General features: G+C 36.7%; 2 protein-coding genes across 4 annotated transcripts; both read right to left on the reverse strand.

Annotated features, from left to right (window-relative positions):
* Positions 1-1,958: 1,958 nt before the first annotated feature.
* On the reverse strand, positions 1,959-10,377 carry PAP23 (purple acid phosphatase 23). 3 transcript variants are annotated; one of them, XR_016060023.1, is made up of 7 exons: positions 9,970-10,377; positions 7,936-8,127; positions 7,336-7,672; positions 6,411-6,628; positions 5,430-5,517; positions 4,063-4,344; positions 1,959-2,259 (listed from the first exon to the last, which is right to left on the reverse strand). XR_016060023.1 is itself a non-coding variant. In XM_088872944.1 (7 exons), the coding sequence occupies exons 3-7, from the start codon at positions 7,614-7,616 to the stop codon at positions 2,116-2,118; spliced, it is 1,116 nt and encodes a 371-aa protein (XP_088729070.1). In that variant the 5' UTR covers positions 7,617-7,672; positions 7,949-8,127; positions 9,970-10,377; the 3' UTR covers positions 1,959-2,115. The 3 variants fall into 3 exon arrangements, 2 of the variants coding, with proteins under 2 accessions (XP_088729070.1, XP_006854399.2); XM_088872944.1 differs by having other exon boundaries at positions 5,327-5,517; positions 7,949-8,127; XM_006854337.4 differs by having other exon boundaries at positions 5,327-5,517.
* A 3,378-nt stretch (positions 10,378-13,755) lies between these two features.
* LOC18444158 (putative pectate lyase 8) lies at positions 13,756-21,935 on the reverse strand. The gene is made up of 7 exons (XM_006854336.4): positions 21,800-21,935; positions 20,448-20,525; positions 19,171-19,260; positions 16,089-16,731; positions 15,507-15,610; positions 15,100-15,238; positions 13,756-14,503 (listed from the first exon to the last, which is right to left on the reverse strand). The coding sequence occupies exons 1-7, from the start codon at positions 21,895-21,897 to the stop codon at positions 14,282-14,284; spliced, it is 1,374 nt and encodes a 457-aa protein (XP_006854398.1). The 5' UTR covers positions 21,898-21,935; the 3' UTR covers positions 13,756-14,281.
* Positions 21,936-23,470: the final 1,535 nt, after the last annotated feature.

Consider the following 23,470-nt stretch of genomic DNA (forward strand, 5'->3'; position numbering starts at 1 on the left):
ATAATATGTCTAATTTTTTGAAAAACCCATATCTAGATGTGAGAAGAGAAACGACAATGAAGAAAAAGATGATATCCGTTCTCATCATTTTTCTTACAAAGAACGCAAACATTTGAATAATCCAGCCCCTTTTTATGATCTTATCCACAGTATGATGTATTATTTTTTTCTTCCTAATGAAAACCTTAGGTGACTCGTAATCCTCATTGATTTTTTTTTGAGTTGTGTGTGTGTGGGCTGGTGGATTTTGTTAGGCTACTCTCTCATTGAACTATTTCATTACCTTAATTAAGAGTGATTTACTTACAGAGCTTAAATTTTTGGTAAATACGAAATGCTTCATTTATATATAAAATTACAAAACAGGTCAGTCAACCCATTTTTTTTATTTTTTTCAAAAATGCCCTTTGATCAACCCAAATTTTGATTATTATTTTTTTCATTAGTAGGGAAGTCCCCCAAACTTTAAGGCACTGCCCTACTAATGGAAAAATTAAAAAAAACTTTAAAAAAATATCAAAATTTGGGATGACCGAAAGGCATTTTTAAAAAAAAAAAAAAAAAAAAAAGGGTTGACTGACCTTCTTTATAATTCTCGCATATAAATGGAGCATTTCATATTTTACCTCAAATTTTAAGATCCCTAAGTAAATCACTCCTTACTCAACCCTTGATCTACCAATTAGTTACTTTTTGGTTGAGGGTATTTTATGTAACGAGCCGGTTTCTATGCGGCCAAGCCCACATATGTAGATATGCGGGTCTCTTAAGAAATTTATTTTTGAGATGTATTATTATAGTTTATACTTGATTTTTCTATGAATTAATGATATTACTCAAATAAACTTTCAACTTATAAATATGTTTTCAATTTAATTGGATTTATTAAAGAATACTATGACGCTTTTTACTTTTGGTACAAGGTGATCACAATTAATCTTGACCATTAAGAAACTGCATGACTGTATTTATTTTATTGACCAAGTAGAAAATTCAAAAAAAAATTTTCAAACTTCGTGACACTCTCAAGCAATCAGATTTCACATTGGATGGTTATAAATTATTGTGACTTCCTTGTACCAAAAGGAAATTATAAGATCCCATTTATTAATCCACTTTTTTAAAATTTTAAGCTTTTAGAATGGTGATAATAAATATTATTGGGGATTGTATTCTAAGAGATCATTTATTTTTGGTACAAAGAGGTCATAATCACTTTTAGCCATTGGATGTGAAATCAAATAGATGAAAATGTCACAACTCACAACATTCGAGAAATTTTATACTTGAACTTTGTTACCCAAACAATGATAGATCTTCGACCATCTGATTTCAAATCTAACTGTCAATGATGATCGTGACCTCTTTGTATAAAAAATAAATGGTCATGTTATATATATTTTAATATAATTATTCTAAACATAATTGTAATTTTCAATGATTTAACATTTTATATAGATTTTGCATTTTAAAAATAATATTAACAAATAATAGACCCTTTTAGGAAATTATTAAAATAATAATAATTTTACAGAGTTTTTACTTCTTTTTTTACTTTTTAACATTTTTCGGGGTGCACATACCTCGCCCAAGTCCACTCGGACTTGGCCAAGTGACTTGCCTCAACCCAACGTTGAGTACCTTGGCCGAGGCGAGCTTTAGAACCTTGGTGCATACTGCATACTAGAATGGCTTCTAGAATCTCTCTAGCATATGCTCACCACCGTTCTATATATAATTTTTCATGTAAACATTGTGACCGCATGTTGAAAAAACAGTTTATATCCATGATGTATATCTATCTATTTAATACCGCAGACTGAGAGTGTGTGTGAGAGAGAGAGATCCATGTACCCAGAACATGGGAGAACACTACCATGCCACACTACACATTGCAAAGCTGCTTGAAAGTGTTGCATTATCATTAAAACAGTAAAAGAAAGCACGACAAGGGGATGTGAGAAAAAAGAATAACAATAATCAACAATTGCACATGTAAGTTCATGCGTATAATTTACATATGTACATTATAAGAAGATTCTATTTTTACCAGATTTCCCGCATAATGTTTATTGGTTTTTCAACAAATACATACGTATCAGCTAATTTTTTATACTAACCACCACTTAAAGAAACCGATCTGATACCGTCCATACACAATTCAGGCTGCCGAACAATGTATATCTGATCTCCACAACCATCATTGTATGCATCTTGGTTCCTATGCCAAGTCCATAAGGCATACGTTGAATTGAAAACCTGCAGGGTGTTCAATAAAATAACTAAGATATGAACATACTATCATATTACTGCATTACTTCTGTGCATCACATTGGACATACATGCAATGTGAGTTAAATCATTATTCTTTTTCTTCTCATATTTTTGTAGCACTTTTTTTTTTTTTTTCTTGTTTGTTCATGATTTGCACAGGCAATATCAGGATATTAATAATAACATGATAAATCTACAGTAAGTCATAGGTAATCCACATCAGAACAGAGCGGGTCATAAAAATATCGATGCCTTTCCATCATGACTTCCTTCAGTACCTCAATTTCCACTTTAGTTGGCAAGGGTATCGTTTAAGGCATTTAATATATATGTAAAGATTTTCTTTTTTGGCAACATTTCATTTCTATTAAGACAAACAGATCTCATAAAAGAGATAATTATAAATGAGAAAAAAAAAAAAAAAAAAGTAGAACAAGAAGAAGAAAAGAAGACAACAAAGAACAGCCTTGAAACGAACTCTGGTGATAATGGACAACTTTTGCATAGTTTGAAGATGTTGGGAGGCTGTCATGCCACGACGGTGCATATCATAGGATGTCACATGACAAGCAAAGATGCATCAAGGAAATTGTTAAGTTGAAGAAAAGTTGGGTTAAAATTCATGGAGAGCAATTACAACTTATAATTAAGAAAAACAAAGAAGAAAAACAAAAGAAAAGGATGAGAAAAAGTTCTTAAATATAAACTTGAAAGAATATTAAAGTTGCCACAAAACTCAGATGTACAAGGATTTAGGGAATGATTTGATATTTGATGTAATTTGAAAAGAAATTTCATGTTTTAGGCATTTCAGTGAAATGGTTACCATGTCGTGGGTTAAATAAGGAAAGGCTCTAAAGAAATATTTTTGGCAATCCAGGCATTTTAAGTAAAAATTTGATGCATGAGGGTATGTCACAGAAAGCATGAACGCTCTCTACAGGGGAGAAAGATTCCATCACCTAGACATGCCCAAGTGAAATGCTTAGAATAGTTCATCAAATTAGACTTTCATATTGGTAATGTTGAAAGTGTTTGGGAGGAAAGAGAAAGGTGGTAGTATGGTTTTATGAAGAGGAAAACGCTTTGTTTCAAATTTCGTGGCTAATATATTAAGCATGGATGCAAGGAATCAGGTCTGGGCTTAATTAGTAAACAGTTGAAGTTTGCAATCTCTATTCTTGGTTTGATTCTTAATGCGCCCCTCCCCCCCACCCAAAAAAAATGAAAAAAAGGAAACGCCTCTTCAAAAAATAAAAAGCTTGGATACATAAGATATCAGCAATTAGTTCTCAGTACAAAAAGCCCAATAGTTCTTGAATGGGCGGTTTACTTCATCTCGCAAACAAACATTCCTTCCTTTTTACTTCTATTGGTACAATTATGCCTTATAAGAGATTAAATACTATTAAAAGCACCTCAGTATATAAATGGTTTTTTTTTTTTTTTTTTGAAATTTCCAGTGTATAGATGGTTAATTGCACATTTTAATGAAGGAATTCAGGTTTTATTAGTGTCTGCCTGGATCATAAGAACATGAGCAGCAAACCTGAAATTAAGAAGCTATGATCCATGAAAAAAGGAAACTGCAAAATGAAATTTTCTATCAGACAATAAGTGGCTCAAATTCTCCAGAGCTCAATTTGATTATCTTCCATTTTTTGCAATATCTCATCACTTTTCCTAGCTGTCAACATAGTATATACTAAAGTAAAACCACTAGTAGAAAAAATGTAGCATGCCCTGACACCACTATAGAATTTGAAAGTTCTGAACATTTCGAAATACCTCTAAAATTCCATGTCCAAAACTGCTCTCTCTGAAGGCACTCCAGTCTGGCTGCCTGTGCCAACAAAACTTGCCTTTTGCTGGGCCTGAAGTAAAATTTATATGGCACGTTGTCCCAAATTCAGGTTTGTTATCCCTAGGTGATGGGCACTTCCCTGGGTCATCTGCATGGTCTAGATCGATCTTCTCAATATTTCCCCCATCCCCAATTGTGATATATACAGGGCCACAAGCATCAAGATTGTAATTGTAAACTCTATTCATTCTTTCATATGCATGTACCTGCAAGAAATACAGATAGAAATAACGTAATTTACAGGAAAAATAGAATCTAAATTCAACTGTCCTATGGAAACTAGAGTCTAAATCGCAAATCACAATGATCTATTACTTAGAAGATGGATCAAAGTGAGTCAGCTGAAGTCTCAAATCAGTGCAGTAAGTTTGAAAATATTGGATACACTTTTGGGTTTCATATTCTAAGAATAACCACATTCAATATCTAAATGATATACATAACAATAATTGTTTGGTGCGTCCAAGCCCGCACCTGTTACTATGCGGGCTTGGAGATCTAGGCCATCGACCAAAGAAAGTGTAGATCTACACCATAAATAATAGTCCTCCAAAGAAAAAGTAAAATCAACGGTTCAAATATTTTATCCAAAAAATATCATTTCTAGTTTTTACAATTTTTTTTTTTTTTTACAGATTAATAATCTACAAGTTAAATATTATATATTCCTTAAAAATTAGGATTAAATTCTATTTCAAAAATAAATTACCAAGGGGCCCGCATTTCTACATGTGAGTTTGTGGACTCAATAGAAACCGTGTCCTATACATAAACATGAACTTGTTTTGATGTACTTAAGAACTTCAATATAAACATAAATATGAATTTTTAATTTTCTTTTGTGGCAGAACTACACATGCCCAAGTATTTATGCACACAATCATATGAACAAAAATTAAAAATACTGCACATGGATATAAAGAGTGTGTGTGATATTCATAAAACCTCTACATACCAAGCATTATACTGCAAGAACTTAAATATTTCACAAATTCGAAGCATTTACAGCAATAGACACTGAGAAGTTTTTATTCTTTTCATTGAGCACAAGAATTTCCTTCCAAAAAGTCGGTTAGTTTTGAAGAAGTCCAATTGAAATGCCTGATTTTGAGAAAGTAGACATAGTAACTAAATACTTCAAGCATGCCATTAATTGCCCGGGGAAAGAAGAATCACTAAACTACTCACATGGCCGGAAAAGACTATATCAACACTATATTGATACAAAAGATCTTCCATTTCCTGCCTCATACACTCGAATTCCTGATAGTGTGAAGAATAACTATTATACCAGGGTGGATGCCATGCAGCAACAAGCCAAGGGGTAACTTTTCGATCCATCTTTTGCAGATCCTGCCTAAGCCAAGTATACTGTGCACCTGTTCCAGAGGGTCCATTGAGTGCATATATTTAAAAATATAATGTATAGATTATAAAGAAAACCATAGAGAGTATATTTAACTATAGTGTATATTTTAATTATCATCATATAGAGAGTATATTTTAACTATCATCATTGATGCAGTGAAAAAAATAATAAACTAGAAATATAAAAATGAAAATAAAGATTTAAAATATTATACCCTCTCTCTGGGTCTACATGGGAGATCTTATCACAAGATCAAACTCTTTCTTTATTCACCAATCACTCTCTCTACAAAGAAGGGATCTCTTCTCTTTAAATACAAACTTATAAGGAATAATAAATAAAAATAACAAACTAAACTCTATCTCTATCTTATCTATTAAAAACAAGTCTAACATATCCTAAACAACTCAACCCCGCTAATCCCTATTCATATCCATCTTTAAAAAAAAATAAAAAATTAAACTTCCAATTCTACCCCTTAAATATCTACAACTTAAAAAAACAAGAATAACCCTAAAGAAAACTAAAAATCCAAATAACATATTTTCTAAGTCCTAGAAAAATTAAAATCCAAACCTTATCCCCATTATTTGCAATTTGGCTAAGAGTATATTTTAACTAGTTTTTTTTTTTTTTTTCCTTTCTTATCTTTTTTTATAAGTTGGTGGTGGGATTTGAACCTGGATTTTGTGCTGCAATTGCCGGCACTAAAACCATCTGGACAGGGGCATGATTCCAAATTTACTTTTCTTTTCATTTGATAGTGACTTATAGATAGTTTTTTCCTTTAATCTAGGGGCCTACCTGTTTCATGATAGACATATTTTTGGAGACCAAATTGCATCAAAACAGATACTATACTGCATATGTTAATAAGTGGATGAAAGAGAGTGCACTGGCAACCTGTCTTATTGTAGCCAACATAGGCTCCAAGCATGATAAAATGAACCCCTCCTCCTTCAAATGAGTAGTAGAGCTTGCTGTTAGAGCCGCTTTCCTCTGATGGAACAGAAAATCGTGCCTGATACGCTTTAAAATTGACTCCATCAACTTGAGGCTCTATCTCATGATTTCCTTCAATCACCATCATGGGAACTCTTGAGGTTAGGGGCTCCATAAACCTGAGGAAAATGCAATTCCTAATCAAAGTAAATAACTAACAAATCCCTAGCCAAAACCCCAATTATAAAATGCTTTCAACACTTCAGTATCATTAGGAAATAATGGACAAATTCTCTCCAAATTAAACCTTAGATTCTTTGTTTGAATCTCCAGAAAATAGGAATCTAGATTGAGAAACATTAATTTATAATAACATGGGTTTCATCTAATTCAAAAATAAATCCAATTTTATTAGAAATGAGTTATGAAGCAGCCCATCCTAGATAAGAAGGGCCATCTCAGTTCAAACGCCTGTATAAATTCATGTGAGCACTTCCCTGGTATTCATTTGTAGGTCTAACATTTCATTTTTATGTCTTTGTGCTGTAAAGAAATAAATCCATTTAAAAATAAAATGAGATTGAAACAAATTTTCCACATACAGTTCAGACATATTCACTGTAGAAGATTATACTAGATATCAAAGGAAAACAGAAACAGATCAAAACAAGGTTTACCCTTTCCCTTTACCAAAAAGAACATCTAAGTCTAAAAGGAGCATATATTTTCACATTCTGCTTGAAATCCACTCTCTTTTCTCCCATCCAGCTCCATCAAACATTCAAAACACTATAGTCCACAGTCCGATGCAAGGATAATATCTCAACCTAGGAGACCTTTCCAAGAATTGTAATGCCATTTTAATGTTCTGAGGACACAAGATTACCTTCCCCAATTATCCCAGTGTGGTTGGTATGTTTCCCTGATGGGAGCATCTGGGAACGCGCAAGAAAAGCATGGAACTCCTTTGGAACCAACAGTCTGGTACTGATCTGCATAACTCAGGTCTCCAACCATTAGCACTAGTGAGGGAGAATTCCTAATGAGATGGTCTATAGTCGATGTTGTATTGCTTGTGAGGCCTAAATCTCCAACAATTGCAATTCGATGGGGATAGTTGGTTGGGCCAGGATAGGGTAAATTTTCAAATATGTGTTCTTCACTCATAGCTGATAATGAACTATCCCCACATCTATAATAGTACTTTTCTCCAGGTTCAAGACCTGCAAAAACAAAATAGCTTATAGTCTTAAACTCCAAACGATCTAATATTACAATACACAAATATGAATATGTATTACAGAGGGCTGGCAAGAGGCCTGGTCATCGCATGCCCTGGCCCAGCCGTTTGGAAAAGATTAGCTCTTTCGTCATTGAAAATTCCAAGTAAACAAACCAGAAACTCAAAAGCTGATAAGGCTTACTCAAAGAATGTGATATTAATCTATGCCATCATATTACTAATTCTAAAACATAAGAAACCCACCTTCAATTCTTACATGATGAATAATGGCAGAAGTGTAATTCAACAAGCCTTCAAATGGATATATCTGGCTGTAAACAGTAGATATCCCTTTTCTGATAAAAGAATATCTCCCACTCTCTTTCCCATAATGAACCTCACTTGCAACAGTGGAGGGGTCCAAAGGGGTTACCTTGGGCCCAATCTGAGCATCCCCTGCATTCAAAAGCAGATTAAATGGGGTATCTAATATAAGCAAGGTCAGAAATAGTATATCTAAAACATCAGGATTGAGAACTAAAACTAATTGATACAGATAATAAATCTATACAATGGTTCTAGTAATCATGCATGTGTGCATGAATGTGCAATATATTTGTAGACGATGTAGACTAGTATGCGCATGTGGATATGGCGTGGGAAAGGGTTGTATGTCTGTAAGTGCTACTAAACTCTCCAAGGGCCCATAGTTTAATGAAGTGATAACCAATTTACATGGATGAGGCAGCAATTCAAAATATGTCTCATATATTAGGGGGCATACCTACTAATATGCACAAAAACAGATACATGTTTATGTATGTACATGCACGTGAGCCAAAGCATACTTTGCACCATTCAACATTAGTCCAGCATGCTAAAAAACACAAACAATAACCAATGTGAGAACAAAAGGAATTTAAATAGGCATGTTTTTTTTTCAGGATAGGTCAGTTTGTTTGCAAGAGAGAGGTTGGAAGCCAAGAACTTTCTCAATGCAAACTGCATTACTCACCATTATTCGAATGGATCACTTACTATAGAATAATTATGTTCACTCCCCAGCCCATCGATGAGTAAAGAAAAACAAGTTCGTTCCACAGCACATTTCATTGGTAAAGACCATTTCTGTAATCCACTTATTAGGAAAATGCAATGAAACATCCCCCCGACCTATTTCAGAAAAAGCTAGAAATGTGCATAACCAATTCGTTGATAAGAAAGTGGGATCATTCAGACTAGGACTAAGCCAATTAATTGGTTGACATATGGACTTTGTTTTTTGTTGTAGCATCTTTCCAGTCAGGCTAGGGTTAACTAAGTTCGTGAGCCACCATAGAAGCCAATACTCATATCAAAGTAAATTCCCTAACTTTGCAAAACCTATCAAGTATTTCAATACAGATATCATTGACTCTATCTGTACCCCATATTTGAATTTTGAGTCTTATTCCTTTTCAATTATGGTTATATTTGAAGGTCAAGTAGCTCTGATTTGTCACAGATTAAACATGAATCCGTTTTTTCTTTTCTTGACTTGGATATGGGTAATCATTCAAACATGACTATCAAGTGGAGATTGAGAAGTGGCACAATTCCACAATCCAAATGAATGAGGAGTTCGATGAAAGAAAAATCAGAAGAGTACATTCAAATTACTTGTGCAACTTTTTGCATTTTAATTGTGTTCACGGGATAAATATGTTTCGATGTCGTAATAAGACAATGAATCTGGGTCCTGGTATGGAATTGATTAGCTAATTCTTTTGGTTCCATGTGTTTTGAGTCTAAATAGATCTCCACCTCTGAGCATATTGACTTAGATTAACAAAAACCAATCATTAATTCACCTGGATAAGAATTTTTAAGATTTAACTCTCTATGAAACCCACCATATCAAGTAGCTATACTCGGTGAGTTATATCTTGCGGATTCTCTGCTGTAGGAAACTAGCAAAATCTCAAAATTACATCTGCTCACACCCTCTCTCATGCTTCTACAAGGCCTAAGGATGTACTAACTACAATAGTTACACTGGTGAACAATCTCATCAAATAGAACCCATACATATGATAATGGTTCTCATCGATTCACGCTTATCTAATGGCATCCATGGACTAAAACCCCATCAAAACTACTCAGCATATACTTAGTAACTTAACTTTTTTCCCTTCTTTTGGAAGGGTTTTTGCAGGGATGCAATTCATAGAAATACATTTCAGTTTCAACTAACAACTCAATGAACAAGTTCATCAAAACACATTGGAAAACATAAATGGGGTGAAGTTGGACCAAAACCTGTAACCCAAGACACCCACATTGAGTTTGGAGAAGAGATGGCAAGGGCAATCTGTTCAGGAAAAATTGAGGGGACTTTCTTGGTGAGTCTCGGATGGTTAATAGGCAAGTCTTCGCTGCCTCTTCGTAGAGATGGATCGAATTGTCGAGTAACAGGTGAAAACGGTCCTTCAAGAGTTGTAGGAATGCGTTTACAGTTCGCCATTGCAAGAACCAAGAAGAGAGAAAAAATGGGCGAGAACCACCATGGCTGGAACTCCATAATTCCCCTTCTTTATATGGTTATATTTTTGTAGATCATGCTCTTCTTCAATGTTCTATTAAATATACAGAGAGAGAAAGAGAGAGAGAGCCATTATTGGTACTAAAATACTGTTCCGTCTATTATAACTTCGTCTCCTAGCTGGCCTTGAGCTTATTACAAGGGATCGACAGAGAGAGAAAATATGTCTTCCCTCCGTTAGTCGCTTCTCTTTGCTGGAATGCTAATTGCCATGCTTCTGTCTTTCCCGTAGATAAGAGACATCTAAAGCTTCCCCATTTCCTTGAGAGAGAGAGCTAGCTAGCTCTGATTCTCGGTTGGGTTAATTGTAGTAGGGCTAGCTCTCATTCTATTCTTGGATGCAAAGTTAACATTTACTCATTTTTTATTTAGGCCTTCCTATTATTTCCCGTTCTAGATTACTTATCTCGGTTTGGGATAGAGCGATTGAGCGGGTCTAAGTAAAATTGGATTCATAAAAGCCTAAATGTCTTTCTCTTAGGGGTCGAGTAACCTTATTGAAATCTTGTATAGCAAATTTACTTATTTATCAAAATTTACTTATTTAAGAAATGCCAGTAAGTGTGGTTAAAAAGATTGAAAGGATGATGCAATGTTTTATCTAAGGCTTTTTTGGATACAATAAAAAATATCATTTGGTAAGATGAGATAGAGTTTGTACCCGAAAAGTGAAAGAAGTCTTGGTATCCAAAGAGTAGCATTGATGAATGATGCCTTATTGACAAAATGGTGGTGGTATAGTTTATGTTTTGAGGATAAGCTTTGGTGCAAGGTCCTGTAGATAGAGACATCTAAAGCTTCCCCATTTCCTTGAGAGAGAGAGAGAAAAAAAACTAGCTAGCTCTAATTCGTGGTTGGGTTAATTGTAGTAGGGAACTGACTGAGGAACTAGCTCCACTTACTAATGGGCTAGCTCTCATTCTTGGATGCAAAGTTAACAATTTCTCATTTTTTATTTAGGCCTTCCTATTTCTCATTCTAGATTACTTATCTCGATTAGGGATAGAGTGATCGAACGCGCCCAAGTAAAATTGGATTTATGAAGCCTAAATATCTTTATCTTGGGGGCCGAATAATCTTATTGAAATCTTGTATGGCAAATTTACTTATTTATCAAATGTATCTACTGAAAATGCCAGCAAGTGTGGTTAAGAATATTGAAAGGATGATGCGATGTTTCATCTGGGGCTCTTTTGGAGATAATAAAAAATATCATTTGGTAAGATGAGATAGAGTTTGTACCGGAAAAGTGAGGGAAGTCTTGGTATCCAAAGAATGGCAATGATGAGTGAGTCCTTATTGACAAAATGGTGGTGGCGTAGTTTATGTTTTGAGGACCAGCTTTGATAGTTTATGTTTTGAGGACCAGCTTTGGTGCAAGGTCCTGACTACAAAATGTGGTGTGGATAACTATGGTGTGTGGATTGGAGGTGGTAGAAAAAGCAAATCAAGGTTTGTTTTTTGGAAGGACATTTTTTTGTTCAAAGCCTATCTCTATAGAGACATCCAATGGTGTGTGCGGAATGGAGCCCAAATTCCATGTTGGCATCATAAGTGGCTCGGGGATAGTCCTTTGAAAATCGTTTTCCCAGAATTATTCGCTAAGACTTCTTATCCTAATGTTTTGATAAGTGATACTTATCAGGTTTGGTATGAGATATTCAGTTTCCTTATAACTGTATAAATGATAATATGGTGGCATAGATCACGGGCTTGTTATCACAGTTACAGGAAGTGTGTATATCCAATTATATTGGTGATGAGTTGGTTTGGGAACACAGTAAGGATGATCTTTTTTCGATAAAAGCAATGTACTCTCTCTTGTTTCATGATCACTACAGATGGTCGCAGCCCCAAATTTCTCAACTATGGAAGTGGTCTATTTCTCACAAAGTTCAGTGTTTTATGTGGTTGGCTGAGCAAAATAAATTTCTTACATTAGATAATCTCATTAAAAGAGGAAAGATCTTACCCAATGTATGCTTAATGTGTAAAGAGGATGGGGAGTCGATTTCACATCTATTTCTTCACTGTCGCTTTGCCACAGGTATTTGGAACTATTTCTTTGGTTTGCTTGGCTTTAGGATGACTCTACCTCAAAGTGGTTTGGGTATCATCTCACAATTGATGTTTCCGGCTCTACCTAAAGTAGGGTATTTGATTTGGCAAATTGTAAGAGGTGTTGTCTATTGGAAAATTTGGAAAGAGCGGAATAGACGTACTTTTGAAGGAACAAGGGCTTTAATGATGGTCTTCTACAGCATATACTTCACCCTATATGGAGTTGGTTATCTGTCACCAAAGATAGGAGAGGGATTACTGAGATCAATGTGCGTTTAAATTTAGCCAATCTTGCTTTTCCTAATAGGACAAGGCTGAGAATGAACGGCAAATGGATACCCCCTGTAGTAGGCTGTTTGAAGCTATTCTCTCTTAGCTATTCTCTCTTAGCATTGAATTTGGGCCATTTCATTGTTGTTGAAGGTTATTCTTATGTTGGACCTATTGGGTGGGCAACGGCTAACATGGCAGAATTCACAGCATTGCATAAAAGATTGTTGTTTATTAAAGCCTTGAATTTGGGCCATTTCATTATTGTGGAAGGTGATTCTTTAAATGCGATAAAGTGATGCAATAAGGAAATTCGTGTTCCATAGATGTTGCGATCGATTTGGGGCCAAGTTTTGGACTTAAAAGGGGAATTATCGCTATCCTTCCAGCATGTGTTTAGAGAATCTATTCATATTGCTGATGGATTGGCTAAGAGAGGGGTGTCGATAGATTCCATTTCGATTTTGAATGATGTAAATACATTGATGTGAGTGCTGAAAGTTGTAATCATGGTTTAGTTGGTAGTAAAATTTGATAATATTTGTTAAAAAAGAGAGAAAGAGAGAGCTGGCTAATGTTTGCTGCCAATTTAGAAAGAGAGTATTGACAAAGGGTGTGGTTTGTATAAGGCTGAGGTCCTAAACAATCAAAGTAAGGCATGCCTCCAAATGGTGTCGAAAGATGTTGTTTCAGCATCGAAAATCTTTACAATGGATTGAAAGATTATTTTCATCTCTAAATATAGTGTATTGGTCAAACACGTCTATGAAGACTTGAAAATCCTAAAAATTAACAGTCTAAAAAATGTATTACAAAATTCAGTATTTTCAAGACGTCGAGTTTATATTTTTTATGTTCATGTGTCACAAGGTTAAAATGATTGAATTTCAGCATCGAAACAACTTCTTTTATAATTTTTTTGGGGTGCGGCTTAATTTGATTGTATACGGCATCCACCTTATATAAACTTTTTCCATTGGGAAAGGAAATGTTTGCTTCAGTACGAGCTAATGTGGACGTAACATACAACGTCCAGAGGATATAAGGAATATTCTTTACTTTGGAATGGAATAGTAGAATATTCCCCTGTCTCTTTATGTTTACTTCTTTTCTTGTGATTAAGAAAACATACAAGGAAATATGAGTCCGAAAGTAAGGATATTACAGTACAATTGGAAGTTCAAAACCATCGTTAAGAGATATTATTGTACAATTGGAAGTTTAAAACCATCGTTAAGGCAAAAGCCCAAAGCAAATAGCAAGCTTAGCAAGACTATTAAGAGACAGCTTCCTTTAAGTGAAATCCAAACAAAAACAAAAATACAACTCTCTCAACCTGTTTCATCGCCCACAATGTTTACCCCAATCCTCATGCGATGCTCACAATCTCGCATGAGTATACAATATACTGTATCTTTGAGAAACAATCACCAAAAAAAGGGAAAATAAAAAATAAAAATAAAACATGTAACAATTTTGCATAGAATGAAGAAAGAAGAGAGAAGAGACATATATAGAGAGAGGGTAAACAAATCAACATCAGCAACGCTTCTGCACCTGCTCGCGAATGCGCAATTTAGTAAATAAGGAGCAGGCCGAGGTTGAAAGAAGCTGTAGGTGCGACCGTGTAGAAAAAATGTACACCGTCAAGGAGAGAGATAGAGTCAGAGAGAGAGAGAGGGAGGGGTGGCAGAGGGGTCAGCAAACCGAATCCCTACGACACGTGAGGACACCAGCTCCGGAGGTGATAGAAGCAACCATAGAAGCAGACTTGGCCCCAAGGCTTGAAGCTCGAGAGTAACTAGCAGAGGCACCAGCACCAGAGGGAGTGAAGTAAGCTCCATTAAGCATTAGATCATTTTGTGACCTCCAGTTCCAGCCTTTCCATACACCATCAGCTGTGTCAACCCTCTTAGTCACCTGTAACATCGAATGACCAAATTATTTGGGGGGCAAATCAAAATGCATGCCTACAATATAGTGACTTGGGTAGATAATAGAGGTAAATCGTATTAACTAATACTTAATATACTGAATTTCCTTTTGGTCATATATCATCATCATTATAATTTTTTTTTAACTACTTGAGATCGACTACACGAATTTTAGTCCTTCATTTTGCTCTGTTAAAGATCATACGCTCGATGAAGCCATACCCTTTTGGTCATATAACAAATACGTTGTTTCCTCTTTAGTAACCCTGAAGCCTCAGTGAAGCCATACACTTTTGGTCATATATGCGAGGACTTAAAGGATTAATTAACGTTTAGCCCATTATGGCAAACATTGTGCGGCATTTATCATTTATTTGATTTTGTTAACATGTACTCTGCTGGGTAAACATCCATCAAAAGGCATTCTAAAGAATTTTGTCTCTATCATTGCATGACACATGGGGTTACGTAGGTGTGATATTTTTATCAACCAAAGCTTCAGCCAATCTTGAAAGAGAACCCAAATTTTACGGCAAAATCGAATGAAAATCATGGGCATGGTTGTGTATTTAAGTTTGTTACCTCTTTAGCAAATGGGTTAGTAGGTGCAAGATATCTGTTGCCCTGGCTGTTGATGGTGGGTTCTGCACTTCCACCTATGGCGTACATCTCCCAATGCGTGTAGTCGTTGTTCACCACATGGAAATACCCATGCCGACACCTACAAAATGCACCCACCCATTTAACTTCTATTCATAATATTCACCATAAAATTTCCATTTACTTTTTATGTAATAATCACTGAAAAGTTAAAAGAGATGGGGCCTCTTTCTCTCTCTACATCTCTCTTTGACAGAAAGAGAGAGAATGGATGAGTAAAAATGGCGAAAAGGAAGGTTAGAAAGAGAGAGAGGTAGAGAAAGAGAGGTTTGAAGTAATTGGAATATAAATTTATTGGGGAATGGCCAAAATGCCTAAGTGGAATTTACCTAGGCATCCTCTGAATAAGGCCTTCACCAAAGTGGTTGAAGGCAATGGTGACCTGCATTCCCTTGTCCCGCTCGTAAGAATCGCTATGACCCAATAACATCACCTGCACACAAATTAAATTTCGGTAAAATGAACAGCCAAATTTCAGCAAACTCACACTATATTTACAAATAGGACAGTGGGTGTTAGAGAGATAGAACCACAACATCCAGAGAGAGAACAAAAAAGCCATACACATTAAAGAAGATAGAGACCCAATTAGTCATTTAGAGAGAGTAATAGTAAGTGAAAATGAAGAAACAAAACCAAAAACACCATCAGAAGCAGGAAGAAAGTAAGTGAAAAACAGGGGAAAAAAACAAAATCCAAAACTCCCCACACACGCAGAGAGTAAACGTAAAAAGCAAAGACAAGAGAAAGAGACTAAAATGCAAAAATAAAAACCCAAAACTCCCATAGACAGTAAAAGTGAAAAGCAAAAAGTACAAACAAACAAACTCAACAAAAAAAAGAAAAAAGAGAGAGAGCACACTACCCACACACAGGAACAGAGAGAAGGTGACATAGAGAAAGAGAGAGACCTCGTTATGGTGGGTGAAGTAATTGTTGGAGATTGTAATCGAAGTCGACCCCATAATCGCATCCACCAACCCATCTGCACAATTGGAAAGCGAACAATGATCCACCCAGATATGACTGGACCCGAATATCGACACCCCGTCACCGTCGGCTATCGTCCTCCACCCATAATGGCTCGGCGAGCTCCTCACCATCGCATTCCCCGTAGGATGGCAATCATGAATATGAAGCCCATGTATTATAATGTTCGTCACGAATTGGACGGTGATGCAGGCCCCACCAGCTATGTGCACATTCACTCCACGACCATCGATCGTCTTGAAGCTATTCATGATGAGCTCTTGCTTCAGTTTGATGACCATATCGCGGTTGAAGACGATCCATAACGGCTCGTCTTGGATAACGGCATGGCGGAGGGTGCCCGGTCTGGGATTAACCGCGTCGTTGTCCGAGGAGTCAGTGACAACGTAGTAGCGGCCATCGCGTCCACCGACTGCATTACGGCCAAAGCCAATGCCACAGTCGGCCAGGCGCTTGCGGCGGCGTGCCCACAGAGGATCGCAGCGCCAGCAGTCATCAATGGGGTTGCCTGTACCGCACGAGAAAAAGCCTAGGCGGCGGCGTTGCGTGGCATTATGGATGCTCCTGGAGGTTCAGGCAATTGCGGATTTTAGAAAGAGGAAGGGAGAAACATAGAGAGATCAATGGTCAAATGGATTTTGGTGCAGAACTGCAAATAGCTAATAAGAAAATGTCAGAGAGAGAGAGAGAGAGAGGTTAGAGAAGAAATAGTAAAAAGAAAGTGTTAGCAGGAAAGGAAAGGGACGAATGCAGAGCAATGTGAGTGGAAGCAGGGGAAAGGCAGAGAGAGAGAGAGAGAGAGAGCGCAAATGGGTGGAGTGGAAATAGCAAAAAGACAGAATAGAGAGTGCAAATGCAACGTGATGGCAATATCAGAGAGGGCAGATTACAGAGAGAGAGAGCTCGAAATGTGTACTGCCGGAAATAGCAAAAACACAGGGCCAGTGGAAATAGCAAAAACACAGGGCCAGAGGAAGAGACAGAGCAATTGCTCATTCATTAAGGACATGGTGAGAGAGAGAGAGGACATGGTGAGAGAGAGAGAATGGAAGGATCAGACCGCTACAATGTACATCTACTTCCTCAAATGACCTACTTGGGAGAATTTTTTCCGTTTGAAATTTTGAGAACCCGGAATCCCTACATTATTATTTTCAAACAAAAAAAATTGCATCCTGAGTTTACTAACACTTAGATCTCATCTCTAAAAATTAAATGGTTTCTATTTAATCTTGAGATTATTTTTCTGGAGATTGTAATTAGAAAAAAAAATCATTGCAATTAAAAAACAAAAAAAAACAAAAAAAATTCTTCAGGTTAAACAAGGGGTGAAGAGATTGTCGCCAAAAGTTGGGGTCCTAAATGGGTAATATACTGCCGCGGGAGTATAACATCTTTGGGCAAACAAAAGAGAGTTCCGATGGTGTTTTCCTATTGAGAAAACTTATACACAAGCGGTGTATGATGTACGGTAACCAAATGAATATCTGCGGTTTACCAAATGCAAAGAGTCAAGATTAACCGCAGTTTGGCAGGTACGGCTGATCTTGACCTTGAGCACCATTTATCATGTATCAAACGCACCTCTGGTCTATGGTTCTCTTTTCCATTAAAGGTTTTTTGAAATCTGGATAAAGGCCAACACCCTGCGTTCACACATCTGACGGTTCAGAATCCCTTCTCCTCCTGAAGAGAGAATCTGGACCGTAGGTTAGATGATCTATTTCTCCTCGCTGGAAGGTACACAGCCAAAGAAGGTACGACAATTGACAATCTATAAAGCATATCCTGACCGTTTGATTGTCGCAATCACATCTGAATAGACCAGATGCGATTTGTGTACTGGAAAGGAGATCCTGACCGTTAGATTGTTGCAGTCTCACATCTGCAACGGTGGACCCACTTACATGTGGGCATGTGAGGTGGCTGCCCAGCATGAGTGCGGCACGTGCTGGCCCACCAATGTAGAGTCAAAAAAGTGAAATTGTAAAAAGAGATAAATATCCCAGTTTTATTAAGAATAAAGAGCTAAGGTTATTAAAAAATTGGAAAGGAAAAGAAACAAATAAGGAAAGCGTAAAAAGGTTAGAAAGTAGAAACCCACTAGTGGAAAAGTTATAAAGTTTACTAAAGGAAAAAAAACATTATTAAAAAAAAATTTAAGACCAACAAAATCTTGATAAATTTGAAGAAAGCTTGGAATTCCAATCGATAACCAAATTTTCTCTATGGTGGATGAGGATCTTAAAAATTTTCCTTAAACCACGCTAAGGCTCGATAGACGAGGTGTGGAATGTATTAATTTTATCAAAACTTTTCATGAATCTTGAAGCCGATCCCAACTAGTCGGAAATTTAGGTGATTTATAATGAAGGATAAGTATATGCTATTGGAAGAGGTTATAATGATGATAAACCAATTCTCCTCCAAATTTAAAAATTTAGGCGGTTTATTGTGAAGGATTAAGTATATGCTAACCGGAAGAGTAAAATGTTTGTTCATATGTGAGTGTTGGTAAATGTCATATGAAATTCCAGTTCAACAAAATTCCAGTTGAACAAGAGGAATTCTACTTTAATGATGAAGAAAATGTTTTGCAGTTGTAATAAATTCGGAAAATGGGGGGCCATTATTTCAGATCGAGGACTTATGGATCAAGAACCTATTCATGTGTGTCTGCCTCACCCCCTGCTCTTGCCCCAATTCACTGTCACAAGAAGTCTTGAAATATAATAAATGCAGGGGTAACCCCCCGCTGCAGTTTATGACAGGAGATAGAATGTTGCTTGATAATGTTAGAGAGTCAGTGTTGGTAGAGAGAGAGAGAGAGGGAGATGGGGGAGGGGTAGCAATGTAAAAATAGACTCATTACAATCACATGAAAAATCTAGAGAGAAAAAACCAATGAAATGACAAGAACGGGTAGGGAAAAAAAAACTAGAAATGGGAAATGAGCTTACAGATCTAGAGAGAGAAAACAGTGAAATGGAAAATGGGTCTTACATTTCCACCATGGAGGCAACCATTTCTGGGTCCTCCACCTGCAGAGGACCCACAGACCTCTCCCGTTCGTCGACTAGTTGGTCGGCAGATCTGCAAAAGTCCAACAGAAATATAGACCCATAATCAAAACACCAAGTAATTACCTCTCTTTAATTCCATAGTACAATGCTTACAATAACCAAATGCTTTTTTACAAAATGAACGAGAACCACAAAACCTTTTAAGTCAATAGTGTGAGAGAGAGTGACACTTTTTAGAGATAGAGACTGCTGGTTAATTACCACAAACAGTTTAAAGGTAGGGAGACTGGTAAAGATCCAATTAATGGGCCCATCTTTAAGCCCCCAAAACTCAGCCCACATGTGATGTACAAGCCAATAACCACATGGGATGTTACAAAAGCCCAATAAGAATTAAGAATCAGATACGCCGCCCCATGCAAGGATCACTGGCTGCGAAATTCAGGCCAAGTATTTATCCCAAATTTTACCCAATTTTGGTCAAGTTGAAATCGGGCCAAGTTTGATAGTTAGTTTTCAATAATTTATTTCATTTTTTGTCTAATTTTCCATTGATGTCGCCATCGTTGTCTCGAAAACCTAAGAACGAAAGTCGCCTGAATTTCGATTGAATTAAATTACACTTTTTCTCCTCTTGTTTCCCGCAACGACCAAATTTTTCTGTAAAAAGAAATGGAGAAACCCGAATTCTAGCCGTTTATAAGAGACAAGAGGAAATCAGGACCGTTTAAAGTGAACCAACGGTCACCGTCGACCTCCAGAGGTGTATCTCATTAATAACACGTATCTGCCGTCCATCACGGTACGAAGAGATGGTCACAAAAAGGACGGTTCAGATTCCATATATAGCTTCGCATACACACAATCCGGGCCTTCCGCTTTATTGTTGTTTCCAAACTTTTTTGGGACTTTGTAAAAAGGCCAAAAAAAACAGGTTTATTTGGACGGTCCAGATTAATTGCTTGGATCGCCACGGTAGGGGATCTCCGCATCAATGGATCTGAACCGTTGAACGATCACATCCAACGATGAAGGCATAAGAGTGCATACGTATAGCAATTGGACCGTCCAGCTTCTTTTCTTCATGAAATCAGAACCGTTTGATCATTGTCACCGCTAGTTGCGGCAAGACCTTCAAATTTTGGTTGCCAAGTTGGGGATGACATGGTGGTTTTTGTAAAAGAACAAGGGTATTTTAGGAAATACGACTTAGTTTATTTATTTATAGAAAACAAATTTGAGTGAGAGATCGCTTACCGGTTTTGAGCAACGGATCTGACTCCTGTTCCCTCGAGCCCAGGACCCTTCGCCGACTTATCGTGTTGCTCCTGATTTCTATACAATTATAATAGGCAACAAAATTCAAACAGGCCATTAAAATAACTATTAAATTACGGAAATACTCTTCCGTTTGAGTTTGTTATTCCACTTAACACATTGAACGAGAAGAGTTCAGGTGATTGTAGAGAGAGGGCTCTGTTTGTTGCCTAGAAAGAGAGAGAGAATTCCGATAAAAAATGTAAAAAACAAAGATGAGACTTCAGGTTAGAGAGAGAGACCAGACTTCAGGTTATTGAGATTTGAGAGAGAGAATACTGTTTATAAGAGAAAGAGTTCAGGTTATTTTGAGAGAGAGAATGCAAGCTCTTCAGACCAATAGAATCTAGAGAGAGAGTGGACGAAGGGTTCAGATTCCAGTGTTTCGATATGGACGGTTAAGATTGTAAGAACACGCAAAGTTTTGTAGCCTCCTCAAAAGCAGAGAAAGGGGGAAAGAAACGGGTAACAACGAACGAAGGAGAAGCAATAACGACCGAATCTGGACGGTCCAGATCCACTGAGGAAGAAAAACCAGTTGACCGTCCAAAGACCAAAGAACACCAGATCCGCATAATGCAGTACAGGGAAATAAAAAAAGGAGCACTAAAAACCCTAAAATTTCCAAAAGCAAGCTTCCATTTCCAACTCCCTCCAAGTAAAATCGAAAATTATGAACCAGAAATGCTAAAAATAAAAGAAAATCCTAACAAAAATAGCAGAGAAAACGAGCACATTGCTCTTTTACAATGAACATCTAAAGCACATTTAACAGAGGACAAACAAGAAGCAGTGGAAATTTGAGCGCATTTTTCACTATAAATGAATGAATGAAGCACATTGAACAGAGGAAAGAAGAAACATCAAAACATGAGATAATTATTTACTTTATGCAAATGAGTTAAGTACATTTAACAGGGGAATACTCACTGAAAACTTCCAAGAGACCCAAATTTTCACATGTAACATCAAAAACCCAGCAAAAACCATTGAAACACCAGAGAATAATGTAGCATTATTTACATTAAGCCAAAAATGAATGGAAATAGCACATTGAAGTAAAAAAGCAAAAAAAATCCAGAAAACACAAAATTTCACTAGAAAAGAATGCCAAACGCCATGGTTCATTCAGGAACTCAAAAAGTTTCAGAAATTCAAGTGAAAACTCAGAAGCAAACCACACACACCATACATTTGCAGAGAATATAACTGTGAGATAAAAACAACTCAAGATGGAACCAGAAGGGACTAATAGAAACATAAACAGAGTAGCTAAAGACTGGACAATGTACCTTGAATCTAGGGTTTCCTCTGCAACCGAGTTCGACACTCGAGCCTTGACCAGAAGGAACAGCAGAAGAAGAGGAAAGATCTTCATAGAAGCTGCCATGGCTGCTTTATCAAAAAGAGAGAGAAGAGGAAAATACCAGTCAAATTGTACACCAATAACTCGCTCTTTTTATAGACACAAGAACGAGAACTCGTTAACTTGAGTGGTTTACCTGCTTAACCATGGTACATGGTTTGGTTAAAAAAATAAATAAATAAAACAAAATGGGCAAAAAGAAAGAACTGAAACGAACCCCAACTACTAACTGCTACTAACGAATTCCTCCAATGGAGGGGTGGTTGTGACGTGATTTGGACCTGAAAACGATAAAAATGACCGTGAAGGACCAAATCGTTAGGTGAAAGGATGTTGGACGGTGAGGATGAGCGATCCTGGTTGGGAGAGATCCGCGATGCAAAATGGGATTGGAATGGGAAACCTTCGATGGATTCTTTGCCGTTGGATTTAAAGGGCAGCGGATTTGATTCTCGATTTGTCCTTCCGTGACACGCGGTGGAGTGCTTTTGACTTGAAATGACTAAAGTGCCCTTGTTGCAAAATTACAAGAATAGCCTTAGGGCAAGGATTGGTGTCCCCATTCATGCCGTTGAGTGTTTGAATTCCGCTAAATATTTGGCGGAAAATTCCGTTAGGGCAAACCCGCGCCATTATTCGTTTTCCAAATATTTGAGGAAAAGATTCGAGTTTGGGACAAATGAAATTCCCCACTCGCCGGTTTTTTAGGTTTTCTATATCAACTCAAATTGAGAGAGCATGAGAAATCAACCTTTTTCTCAAATTTTAAGATCGTTGTATTTTTAGAAAATGTTTTGATGGGCTGCCGTATCCAATACGTAAGGCCTCACCGAAATTGTAATTTTGGAGTTGGAAAACTTTCGAATGGATCATCTCCGCCTTGACCATTATGGTTGTGAAAAATTTAAGATTTCGAACCCTAAAAATAATGTATATTATAACATATTTAGATTGTCTATTTCTCTCTTAAAATAAGTATCAAGATCTGTGCTATTTTTTCAAATTAAAATTTCAAAGTTAACTTTCAAATTTGATTTTAGAGCTATCATGGAGATTTTGATGCTCAAAATGCTATTTTAATGAGGATTCAATGTGAGGTTTTACTTTGTTTTCATAAAACTTAGGTCTTATATAAACTACTCCTTTACTTTTCCAAAATACCCATATGCTATTTTCACAAGAACTTCTAATATTCAAACCACTCTATCATGCTCTAAAATTTGCTAAACTTTTATTCTGTACATAAAAAGTACATTTTTGAAATAAATTTCTCAAAATTCTTTTATTTACATGTCGACAAAAAAACAAGGTAAAATGGGTGGACTAGGGTTTGCAATTTTGCAGTGGTGAGGGTATAATAGTAATGTTTTACTTTCCCTCTCTTGAGGATCCCCATTTAGGCATTTTCTATTTCTACAATGCGTATGGGTAACCACCGACGCATGGGTTACCACGTAAGATGAGTCCAGCCAATGGCGTTCCATAATTTGCATGACACGTGACCAGATCATGCCATGTCATCATACTGCGAGCGCTTTAACGGAAGTGGATGGGGGTGGGGCCCACCGTCTCCGTTTCGTACGCTCGGTATGTTAGC

This window comes from Amborella trichopoda, chromosome 7 (assembly GCF_054954075.1).
Source record: "Amborella trichopoda isolate Santa Cruz 75 chromosome 7, AtrichopodaSantaCruz75HAP2 v2.0, whole genome shotgun sequence".
NCBI lineage: Eukaryota > Viridiplantae > Streptophyta > Magnoliopsida > Amborellales > Amborellaceae > Amborella > Amborella trichopoda.

Bases quoted from the DNA above. Each gene is read 5' to 3' on its own strand.
- LOC18444158 (XM_006854336.4), bottom strand. From the start codon at position 21,897: ATGGCAGCTTCTATGAAGATCTTTCCTCTTCTTCTGCTGTTCCTTCTG. The intron at 15,611-16,088 runs GTCTCTCTCTTT...ATTTGTGTGCAG, and splicing joins ACTTCACCCACCATAACGAG to GTGATGTTATTGGGTCATAG. The intron at 14,504-15,099 runs GTAACAAACTTA...TCGATGTTACAG, and splicing joins CTAACCCATTTGCTAAAGAG to GTGACTAAGAGGGTTGACAC.
- PAP23 (XM_006854337.4), bottom strand. From the start codon at position 10,231: ATGGAGTTCCAGCCATGGTGGTTCTCGCCCATTTTTTCTCTCTTCTTG. The intron at 8,128-9,969 runs GTTTTGGTCCAA...TTTTGAATGCAG, and splicing joins GTGGGTGTCTTGGGTTACAG to GGGATGCTCAGATTGGGCCC. The intron at 6,629-7,335 runs GTAATCTTGTGT...CATTTTCCTCAG, and splicing joins CACTGGGATAATTGGGGAAG to GTTTATGGAGCCCCTAACCT.